The following is a 12,717-nucleotide window of genomic DNA, read 5'->3' on the forward strand; positions in this document are numbered from 1 at the left end:
AATTTAAAAGCTTCAATAATAGCTATGAAAATACTAACAGATGCATGTTAATACCCATAATGGTATCTTCAAATTCTATGTCATATATATCATTCAAGATAATTCAATAAAGGTACAATACATTTTACTGAAAACTTACTTTGCAACCTCCGTGTTGGGCTCTCTCCATGTAGTTGTCGTCGTGGCATATATGGAGAAGGGTGGGGAAGTGGCAATGAAGAAACATCGTGGGTCTGAAGTTTGTACCAATGTGGTTCATCATCTAATAAGGCTGTTTCTAATTCAATTAAAATCTACAAAGCCAAGAGACAAAGGACTGTCTTATGACAATAATACATAAATTCTCTTAAATAGTTTCATTATAATAATGATAATTATAATAGTACTGCTATTAGGTCAAAAAGCAAGGTTATACTGCAGAATTGCCCATATGTTTGAAAATAACTAAATAAGAGATAAGTATATATAACTTCTTATTGATTTAATGGCTTTGAATATCTAAGACATTTATTTTGTAGACCCTTGAACACCTATCTGCTAGAGGCTGTTAAATATGCCATTACATAAATAGCACTTACTACTAAAAGTCTGTAATAGTAACTGGTATATATATGCCATTTTACAGTTTAAAAAACATTTTCATTTACATTCATTAATTTAACCTTTACAAACTCTGAAATGGAGAGATTAAAAACAAGTTAGAAGTGCTTACTGTGTGTTAAGAACCATGTCATATGTTATCTTAATTCTCAGGAAAAAACTATTAGGTTGGTCTTATTATTCAACTTTTACATATAAGGATACCAAGGCTGAAAAAGGTTAAAAAACTTGTTTAAGCCCACATCATTGGTTACTGAAAGAGGTGTAATATAAATCAAAGGCTGTCTTACTTAAAATTCTGTTTAACATATCATGCTGCTAAGGATTCAAAACAGGAAAGAAAAAAAAAAAAAAGAATGGATTTTCAACATGAACCATGTTATAATATGAATATCTAATAAATTTACAAAGGAAATCAGTCCATAGAAATAAATGATTCTTTTTATTTTCTTTTAAAGTCATGTGCAAATATGACAGTGTCTGGTTTAAGTGTATGAGAATTGCTATATAATGATAAATCACTATTTTGCTATGGGAGGTAAAAATGTAAAACAACTAAGGTACTCTTCATTCTTCCTAAATTTTCCCTAGTCATTTTCAAAATTATAAGCACTGTGTTCCAGATGGTCACACACACACACATATTTAATTCTCACTCTAACCCTGAATTGCATACTACTATCATTCTCACTTGATTGAAGAGGAAACTAAAGTACAAATATATTAAATAACTTGCTCGAGGACCAAGGCCAGGAAGTAGTAGTGGTAGGCATGCAGAACCAGGCAGCTGGCGCTGATCTCTGCTCCTAGCCATTATGTTACTCTTCTTTCCAACTGGTTTACCATTCTTTGATTCCTTAGCTACCAACATTCAGTTCAATATTTCTATGGATTGTTGCTTTTCCCATGGTGTTACATTTAATTTACTCAGGAAAACCAACCACACTGAAAAAACTGAAAGCAGTTCTCTTAGTACGTTAATAGCAGGAAGACTGCCTCTCATCTGCCCCTGTCCAATTCATTCTCCACATTACAGCTAGAAATACTTTTCTCAAGTACAAATGCAATCAAGCCAGTCTCTTTAAAACCTGTCATTTGTTCCCATTATCTACAGGATAAAATCCAAACTCTTAATATGATATATGAAGGGACAAGATCAGGTGTCAATTTAACCCTCAAGACTCATTTCTTACCACATTCCTTTCCCATTTCAATGCAGTTGTCCAAGACCCCCGCAACTCTAGTATTTTGTTATTCCCTCTGCAGGAACTCTACTTCCCCTGACTATGCTAAATCCCAGTTTCTCTGTGGATCCTTCCATGGACCACTTCCCCTTCCCTGCACAGCAATTATGTATTCCTACTGCACTTTCCCTGAAAGAGCATCTGCCATACTATGTTATAATTGTTCACTCACTTGTGTGTATCCCAGTGGATGATAAATTCCTAGAAGAAAGTAATATACCTCATTGACCTTTGACACCTCAGTCCCTAGCACATTACAGATACAGTACAGGGCTGAAAAAATGATCTATAAATAAATGATTTAATTACTAGTTGTACAATTGGTTCAGTAAACTAAAAGGAAATACATGTACTATAGAGGCATCAATAAGTTTTTTCTTAAAACAGCAGCTAAATTCATTCTGCTAAATTATGTCTAGGTGTTTCAATAATTCAAAATATAATATTTTACTGATAGTCATATAAACAAAAGTATTCAGGATGACATGAATAGTCTAAGCTTTAAAATAGTTCCAGATACCTCTCCTAAGAATTCACTTTCTTCCTCTCGAACTCGAGCTTGATCCCAAAGGGTAATCTCCAGCATTCGTTCCCGAAATTCTCTTCGGTGGACTGGAGAATAAATGAATGTTTGGTTCCATTTGGGTTCCAATGTTTTCTTTACTGTTTTAGTTCTTCTTTTGTTTTTATCACTATGAAAAAAATAAGAATAGATGAGCTTACATAAATCTTCATTTTAACTTTTGCCCTAAAATTTATTAATTTAAAATTTCTCAGGGAAGAAGTCAAGTGAAGATTTCCCACAAATTTATCATACCTTAAATGTATTATAGTCTTTAAAATTACTATTAAAACTTATAAGGTATATAATTATATCACTTTATAAGCATGACTTAATAATAGAAATATTTCAATAAATCTGAAAATTTTCCATGATAGATAATTAAAAACTTAACCTTTCTCAAATTCTAAATAAAACCAGACTGAAGAATCTTAACTCTAATTTTTTTTAACACATTGCCCTATTGGAAACCTTTAAATTGGAAATTAACCTGTTAGTTACATATACTATTACTTTTAGTATTTGTACATATGCAAATGCAAATACTGTACTTAGTATTTGTAACCAATATACTATTCACTTAAACTAACAGAAGTCCCTTGTACAATAAGTCTAGTGAATTGTGATGTTCACAACTTTACATCCATATAGTTTAGCTAATAAACAATTGTAATTACATCTTATCAAGTTACTCACTTATGTATAATTAATACATACTTGCTCATTTGACATCTATCAAGTTTTTAAAAACATAGTAAAATTATTTCTGTGTGAGGTAGCTGCTATATTCTGGGCTGCAAATGCAAGCTGGCCATCCTGATAGACAGAACTTCCAACTCAGAAGCTTTCATACATTTTTTTGACTTCATATTTCTATCAAGTAAATGCTTTTGATTATGCATTCCATTGTATACAAATATATTTATAAATATATTTATAAATTGTATGTATTACTATATTGTTGTACTAATATATTGTATTCATTGGTAAATATACAAAAATAGGAATTAAAGATAGGTGAAAATGAAAATTCAAATATTTCTTTATGAACTCCAATGAATTGTTTCATACATCTCCTGGGTACATACGTTCTTTTTGGAGATCACTACTCTAGCTTATTAGAGAGGATCAATGTCTGAATAGGAATGAAGAAAATCATCTAGGACGGCAATGTTAAGCTATTAGAAGAGCCTATTTGAAGTGAGAAGTGCCAGTGAACTCCAAGTGGAACCATATTAACTTCTGCAAATTCTCTCAACACAGCACAGTTCTAAGAGTGTTGGGAAATAGGAAGCAGGGAGAACTAAGAAGGGATAGAGTGCCTCCAAATTAGGGAGGGTATGCGACTTCTCCCAGGTGAATACAGAGCTTAATGTTTAATACAGATTTGACTTAATCAAGAACACGTATATTTCCAAAGCATATATATTTAATGTAGCAGAAAGCCATTTTAAAGCAATGTATCTTTATTAATTTCTAAGGCCTCCATAGGAAAATAACTTTGGAAACCCACGTAGGAAATTTTATCTCCATTCAAATTTATGAAAAAGAAGTGGTACTGTAAATAAAAATACCTAAATAAGAGAAATAATGACTAGGACTATGACTTATGACTCTTGTCACTTCCTCCTTCTAAAATTTTAACAAATATTTATAAAGCATCTACTTATATTCTGTCTATTAAAGAATGAATTATGAAACCCTGTCAGAGATAAAATCCCTTCCACCAAGGTCAGGAAGAAAGCATTTAGGGGGAACCTTGCCATCTAATCCAAGAATGGTTTATTCTGCAACCTGAAAGGAAACAGAAGAATAAGCTTTGACTTCCTCTTAAGGAGTGAAAAAAGTTCTCAAAGAATTACTATTTTAGAGGGGATTTCTAATCCTGGATAGGAGGGAGACTAGATAATCTCTGAAGTTCCTCGCTAACCTACCTTATATTATTACAATTTAATAAGGCAATTTTGTGTGTATTGAAGCACCAATCCATGAAAAGAACCATGGAAAGTTACCTTATCTTCAGCAAGTTACAAAAAAAAGTAAATGAGTTATTCTTTTCAAGAAGTATAACTAAAGCCTTCAAAATAAGAACATTGTGTATAAGTCAAATACTGAAAAGTTGCTAAAATTATTTAAAAACTAAGATCAGTAAGCATGTTATAGAGATATTTTTAAATAGCAGCCTAAGGATAATAAATAGATAATTGATCCCTAACATCATTAAAATGTTGAGAAAGTATTTTAAAAAAATCTAACTAAAGCTTTTTCTATTTATTTTCATGTCACCAGTACTTTTGTTTTCCATTTGATTTAACAGCATGCAAAGACTTGATATTTTTACTCAAAATGGAGCGAAAAATATATTTTGACTGGCAACCAATAAAAAAAAGATATAAAAAAGAGTGTTAAAGCATGCTTAGCTATTTTTTAGAGTACCTAGCATATTATATAGAAAATAAATGTTTTAAATGGCTTAACTGACATACTGACATTCTAGACTAAATTCCTTCTATGTAGCCTCACTTGCCCCTCCAGGAATTCTTATCAATAAAAAGGCATCAACTGTTTTTTCTGTTTACTTAGTCAAGTACAGTTGGCCCTCAGTATCCACAGATGCAGAGCTATGTCATTTTATATAAGCAACTTGAGCATTGCAGATTTTGGTATCCATGGGCTTCCTGGGACATGTAGTTTTTCTCCCAAGAAATTGTCAAGAAAAAAGAAATAACTCATACCAAAAGCACATATAGTCCTTTATTCATGTGTAAAAACTTGTGTCAACAGAAAAAAAAAAGTCGAGATGATAATGTAGTGATAATGTAGCTGTTTGAGTTGACCAGAGAATTCTTTTTTCGGTTAAGGATAAAACCCTGACACAACTCTATCAATAAAGTGAGCTACAAACTTGCCTAAATATTCTTCAAATTCCTGATAACTGTCAAGAAAACTCAGCTGAGAAATAATCTGAGAAAAAAACATCCAAATGTTTCTCACATTCTTTGCTATTGAGAAAAGATAAAAACCCTACATCTGGAATATAAAGGAGTCTTTAAAGGGACTTTCCCTTCCATTTTACCTCTTATCTGCTCAGAAAGTGAGGGGAGGTATAAAAAATAAATTAAAACTAAACACAAGTAGTCAACCAAAAAACAAAAATTTGAGAGACTTTTATCATCTTGAAAAGCAAGCATTTTTCTTCAAAGGTCTGAATAAGTAGAAACTTAAGTTATGTGTGCGCAGAAAAGCACAGATGGGAATACAGCACTTTCTGCGAGTTTTTATGATGGCATTCTAAGGATGCTTAGACTAATAAGCTGTGCTCTGAGAAGCCAAGTGACTTGGCCTCCATCCAGGATGGTAGGTAATATGGCTGTGACATCTGTCATCCAACTGAAGTTTAAGCTGGAGTTGAGTTTTAAGTTATTGCATATCCTCCACTTCCCTTGCAGTTCAAAGTGTATCCCTCTCCGAAAGACAACCTAAGTTGTTAGAGAACAAACTCCTTCGAGTCAACTTTGTAAGATAAAATTACATGGCACAGCTTCTAATAGCTTAAGAGGCACCCTTGCATATTTTCTAATTCATTTTACAAATTTTATTTCAAAATATATATCAAATAAAGTGTAAGACCTTTGCTAATTGCCTACTTCCTTTCTTTTGTTATTTTCTTTGTTGAAATTGTTCTTCAGATGATACTTTGGCACTCAACACTGATGACTTTTAACTTGAACTGAGTAATAGAGGGTCCAAACGTGTATAAGTATGTTTAAGATCACATCTGTGCCCAGCTACTTCCAACCTGAGAAAAATGACCAGACCAGCCCTGAAAACCAGTGTTGCAGAAGAGCTGGGGAAAGGGAAATTGGTGCATTACTTCTTTCTTTTTTCATGATGCTTATTGAATAATCTCTTCTATTTTGTATGTGACTGAAATTAAGAATGATTGTATGATTTTTGATAAGCTATTTCTCCTATCCTGATTCCTCTATTTAAATCAGGGTAGATCAATGTCATGTATGTTGATTAGCATGGACACAAAGCAAAGGACACTTTAGGTAGCTGATTCTAGGCCCAGTGGTAAAGATTCCTTGGTGATATGGGTGGTGAAATATAAAGCACATTCACTAATTTTACATAATATAGAGAAATAATATCTTAGTAAAAGGAGGTAAAAATTGTAGAGGAACATGATGAGTATCCTTTAGTACCATTTCCAGCTTTCTGCCTCTGTAGTTTATGTTAAAAATGTATTGACTTAAAGGAGCATAATTTTAATGAGTTTGATTTTAAAAAATACATTATTTAAGAAGTAAGCCACACAATCTAAAATAAATATTTAATAAAATAATCTATATTATAAACATTTGACATAGGTTTTAAAACAATCTCAAAGTATTTACTGTCACTATTTTGATTCTTAAGAATCATTATGCTTATATTAAACTTCATAAGTATCTAACTGGCATGATATTTTTAAATAAATGATACAGAATCAAAACACCTCCTGCTATTAACATTTCTCATTTATTTTCAAGAACATTTATTTTTGTTTCATATCCCTACCTTCTGTCTGGAAGAAAGTAAATTTTAACATAAGGATTCCTTGGCCTCCCATCTTCCCTGGAAGGGAGATCCTTTGCTCCCAAAATTGTAACTATTAATTGGTGACCAACCTTGTCAAACCATAGTTTTATCTGAAAAGCAAAAATATTCATTTATCAGCTTAAACATTTACTAATATAACGTAATGTTTACATTCCCAATCTTTGCCCCATTCTCTTACACTAATATTAGCACAGAATATAAACTTCACTTGGTAAATTGCAGTTAAGGTAAAAGGATATGCTATAATAACTTCAATGACCAGAGAAATTATTTCAGATATTTTAGTGTGATTGATAAATCACTTGAACTTTTTATAATCTAATTTGATAGCTTATTAACATGCACATAATAATTACACTACCATAACTAAGGACTTTATATAGGATTGCTTTGTGTCTACCTTTATGCAGGAATCACTGTAGTTCATTTTGGTTCCCCTACAATAGTGAGTTCAGAATAAGTGCTCAAAATGAATTGAATAGATAAGTTCCTTATATGGAATTCATAGGGAATTTTTAAGCAAATGTTTTATGTTATACCACAGCAAAGACCTTTCAAAAATTATAAGTAACTGGGAATTACTAGAAGCTTTAGTAAATCTACTCCTTAAGTTTGTATTTAAAACTGTAATAAATTCCCCTTTTAAAATTTCTTACGCAGACATAAAGTCTTTTTTTTTGTTTGTGAAGCAAATGTATTTATCCTCAGAATAATAAGGGTATATTTTATAATTCGAGATGAGAAAATTAGAATAATTTGCCTATGCCATAATTAAGGATTAGAACTTCACATTCAGCTGCTGAATTCATTTGACTTAACAATTGTCACCTCCCACACACATACCTCACACTCCCACACCTAGCTAGTTGATTTTACCATATCAGGATCTATGATGACTATGGCTCTGATCCACATTCGGTTCAGAATTCAGCACATCTCTGACCACTATCTTGAAACTGAAATTGAATTGGAAATTTGGAATTTGGGAAAAAGTTCTATTTAGGTAATATGTATTTTTCATTTTATATGTGTGTATATGTGTGTGTGTGTGTGTGTGTGTGTGTGTGTGTGTGTGTATATCCAATGGTTTGATTTTTTTCTTTTAACTTGGATTTACAATGTTTGCGGTAGTTTAAAAAACTTAAATATACATCTCATGTCAGTCCCTTCCTCTCTTCTCCAAAGCAGACAGTCAGCTCTGGGCCAGGCTCTAGGATATATAAATAAATTTAGACCATCTACATAAAAATCATACAAATAAATATATATATATATATGATATATCAGTAGTTCAGTTCCAATTCTAACATGGCTTTGTTGAGTCCCTCACTTCATATCTTAGAGAATGAGAGGCCGAGCAAGACTTTTAAGTCAGAAGACTAATGGCCCAGAAGAGTATATAAAATTATTTATACGCTTTTCTTTTTGGTCAAATGGAATTAGTCCTCAAACATTTAAATTTTAAAAATGATTATTACTTCTCTTTATGTTAAGTCCTTATGTTTAACGCAGGTATTACCTTGAGGCTGTGTAACAAAAAGCTTTCTGGATTGAGTTGATAAGTACAGACTCTAGACAAGTGTTTCTTAAACTGTGGTTCACAAAACTCCTGCAACAGTATTATCTGGAACGTTACAAATTCCTGTGGCCCACCTTTCACTTACTGAATCAGAATGGGGCCCAGGGAATTTGCATTTTAACAAGTGCTCCAGGTGATTCTCATTGCCATTAAAGCTTGAGAACCACTGCCTTAGACTAGGGGACCAGAAACCTGAAAAAAAAGCCTCTGACATTTAAATGGAAAAAACAGTTCAACACCTGAAACTAACACAACATTGTAAACTATACTCCAATATAAATTTTTTTTTAATTACTATAAAAAAAGAAAAAAAAGTTCAAATATTTGCTTGCCTGACAAAAGTAGAACAAAGATACAGATGAGGATAGATGGAAAAAAGAGACCATTCTGGCAAAAGATATGAGGGGGGAAAAAAAAGTAAGAAATACTAGAGTGTCTCATGTATGAGATGAAACAGGTGTTGTCAGAGAGCACCATGGTTCCTCTAAATTTGTGACCAAAACCACATTAATTTCTAATATTCTTTATTTTCTATATCAATAAAAAACTTATGGCTTTATTTTCCATGATATTAAAAAACTTATGAAAGGTTAAAAAATTGTTTTCCAATAAACAGTACATTTAAAAAATAAAGAAAAAAGTATTATTAGACTAAGCTCATAGTTATTGGAGCAAATTATTGATTTCTGTGAGTTTTTTTTTTTTTTTTTCAGGGATTGAGACTACCTTTGCCATCATTTCCACGGGCAATATTTTTGCTTCTTTAAAATCATTACAGGTAAACATTTAAGATATATGTTTCAAATGCCTGATAAATAGTATTATTTTTAGATTTTCTTATGCCATGGAAAACCAAAAAAGATCACTTATTAATAATATTCATTTCTCACACAGATATTAGGCATATGGCTTTCATATTTTCATATTAATACTTTACAGTTTATAAATTATACTTTACAAATATATAAATATTAAAATAATATAGCTATGAAACAGGCACACTTTAATTTTACTGAGTTTTTAATCAAAATTATAACTTTTAATAAACTGTCAAACTGGGCATTTGATCAACAGCCTTAATTTTCATTTTATATTACAGGACTTGCATTGAAGTTTTTAATAGATATCCACTTCAAACTATCAAAAAAGAATTATTTTATTTGCTAGATTCTTTATCACATTCCTAAATATCTTCTCTGTGTTTTTTAAATGAATGATTAGAATATATCTGTTGATTCTTCAAAATAAAATGTGTTTCCACAATTCTAGGTATGATATACTTCTTATTTTACCTCATTTTCATTACTAAAAATCTTGATATCATTTTAATTGCTTTAATACAATTTCCATGTAACCACTTTTAAATTTCCCAAGCAGAACCTAAGTCTAAGTAAATATTTTACACTACATAGTGTTAACTAGAACAACTCCAATTTTTAAAATTTAAACTAAATTAGTATTAAAAACCAACAACAGCAACAACCAAAAAAACACATGCAGCAAAGCAAGGAAAGCATAATACTACTTTAAAAAAAAAAAAACTTTGTTGACATTACTTTACCAAATAAGGGTTTCCTAATGAAAAGAGGCAAACAACTTGTACCCAAGTATTACAGTAAAATTAAATGGAATAACAATTACGAAATGTAAACAAAATAAACCCAACACATTTTATTTGGATTGTGATTTTTGTTCTTTCAAAATAATATACTTTCCAAAAGTTGAAACTTATATATAATATGCATAAAATTCATATATTAGATAAGGTACAAATTTATTTGCCAATCTCCTCAAGGAGTTATTGCTTGGAAAATGCAAGAGAATGTAGATGTTAAGTGATATAATGAATGATTTAAAGAGACAGCAACCTTAGTGTAATAAAGGAAAATATCAACAGTATCAAATCAGCTATTTCTGTCAATATTACCAATGTAAGTAGAATCTACATTAAATGCCAACCAGAAACCTATGAGTTTCAGTATTCAGTCCATCATATAAAACCACTAACAAAGATTGTCTCTTTAAATTTTTATTGTATTTTAATCCCCATGCAGAATTTTACAAGCTGGCTCATAAAATGATTTGAAAGTCAATAATATGGTTTGGAGCAACACACCAAAAAAAGTTTTCCTACGCATTTTCCAAAAACATACAAATAAGGGTTAAAACACAACTTTAGTTTCTATCAGGCAGACAAGGCCTTTACCTGAACCCTAGGAACAAAAGGCGTTGTTCTTCTACTAAGGCTTTGGCTCTGGTAAGCAAAATTAAAGAAAAAAGCAATAAAACAAAACCAAAAAGGACAACACGCTGGAACTAAAAGACCAAAAGTAAAAACACATACAACTATCCCTTAAGTACATTTTTCCATGACAATGTATATCTAAATTAAGTAGTTCAATGTAATGAATAAATTAATTTTCCCAAAATGCTTAAATAGATAAAAACTATGTAAAATCTTAGAAGTTTTAAATCAGGTTTTTAAATGTAATCAACATAACAGGAATTAAGACTGAATGTAAAGTAATAGATTCGGGCTAATATATTCTGAAAGAATGAGTGTAAACGTAATACAAAGTCAAGATATTTCAAGTTTCACCCTTGAACACACAACATAGAAAAAAATCATAGTCCAAGAAGAAGTCAGATGAAAATACATTATAGAATTATTAGTGAAAAGTCATCTGTAGAAGTAATGTTTCCAAAGGGACATACATGTAACTTTCCAAAGGGATAATATGGCTAACAAAAGTCTAAAAAACATTAGCCAAGTTGGCTTTAGCATTTCTTAAAAGAATAAACACAGAAAGATAAAAAGTGTGCTGGAACACACTGGAATAATTAGTTGATTCATACTTTAAGAATCTATAACAGGCTCTAGTACTTAAACATCATTTTCAGACATTTATTGTGTACCACCTGAGATAACACTGTTTAGAGCTAATCATACTTATTAATGACAATAATATCACATTTCTTTTTATTTATACAGTTCTTCATATTTGTTTAAGCCTTTACTGACAGTTACAGCAAGTTTATTGCCTCTAACAATGCTGGGAGGTAGTTGCTGTTATCTCCAGTATGCAGATGAGGAAACAGAGACATTTTTAAAAAGCTAGATAGACTTGCTCACACTCAACCAAAAAGTAAGATAGTGTAAAGGTAGAAAATAAAACCCTGGGACTTCTCTGGTGGTCCAGTGGTTAAGAATCTGCCTTCCAATGCAGGGGACGCGGGTTTGATCCTTGGTCCGGGAACTAAGATCCCACATGCCGCTGGGCAACTAAGCCCGTGCACCACAGCTACTGAGCCCGCGCGCTCTAGAGCCCACTCGCCGCAACTAGAGAAGCCTGCACACCGCAACTAGAGAAGCCCATGCACTGCAACAAAGAGCCCGCACACTGCAACAAAGACCCAGCACAGCCAAAATTTTTTAAAAAAGAAAGAAAATAAAGCCCAGTTCTGACTAAATCATTCTATTTCAAATTCTTAGAATAAATCAGATTTCTTTTTTTTTTCCTCTTCTAACTTATTTTGTTTTCATTTTGAAACAGTTTCCAAAGATACCACAATCATCAGAATGTTGTGCCTTTATGTTAACAGTTAAAAGAGGAACAAAATCAGGTGCAAGTCTCTGTGTTTGGGAATGGATTTCAGGGCATTTAATCTTTGTTCTTTCACCAAGATTCCATCCCATTCCTCACATTTCTCATGGATGTCGCTCTTGTTTAATTAACAGCTGTATATAGTTAAAAGGCTTCAGACTTTTCCACTGCTACGTGGAAACAGATGATAGGTACTAGGAGGACTGTTGTCAAATTCAACGATCATCAGACAGACCCTGAAGATAGTTTAAGACATAAATCTAAAACCCAAAGGAAAGCAAACCTTGAAAGCAGACTATCATTCGATCATGAGTCATCTTTCTCTTCAAAAACCAAGACGATCTCAAGTCTAAGATGTCTTCCTTTTTGTGTGGAGACATTTCCAAAGGAAGAAAGGAATGTTTAGATATGGAGTGTTACTGATATCTGTCTGCATAACCCTAGATGGATAATTCTCTAGCCAATGGGTAAGGGATATATGAAATTCATAGAGATTAACTAGGCATGCTGAAGAAAAGGACA

The 12,717-nt window shown here is 31.9% G+C and overlaps 1 protein-coding gene across 14 annotated transcripts in view; it reads right to left on the reverse strand.

The window, feature by feature from the left end:
- Nucleotides 1–12,717, reverse strand: part of RIMS2 (regulating synaptic membrane exocytosis 2) — a 605,377-nt gene that overhangs the window by 258,594 nt on the left and 334,066 nt on the right. For 11 of the 14 annotated variants that reach the window (XM_057531989.1, XM_057531993.1, XM_057531987.1 and 8 more), the window contains 3 exons: nucleotides 6,970–7,100; nucleotides 2,365–2,536; nucleotides 140–293 (listed from right to left, as the gene is read on the reverse strand). In XM_057531989.1, coding sequence (XP_057387972.1) covers nucleotides 140–293; nucleotides 2,365–2,536; nucleotides 6,970–7,100 — 457 coding nt within the window. Of the gene's footprint in view, nucleotides 1–139; nucleotides 294–2,364; nucleotides 2,537–6,969; nucleotides 7,101–10,796; nucleotides 10,845–12,717 lie in introns of all 14 variants that reach the window. The other 3 variants (XM_057531994.1, XM_057531988.1, XM_057531986.1) reach the window with 1 other exon arrangement.

This window comes from Balaenoptera acutorostrata, chromosome 17 (genome assembly GCF_949987535.1).
Source record: "Balaenoptera acutorostrata chromosome 17, mBalAcu1.1, whole genome shotgun sequence".
NCBI classification, from domain to species: Eukaryota; Metazoa; Chordata; class Mammalia; order Artiodactyla; family Balaenopteridae; genus Balaenoptera; species Balaenoptera acutorostrata.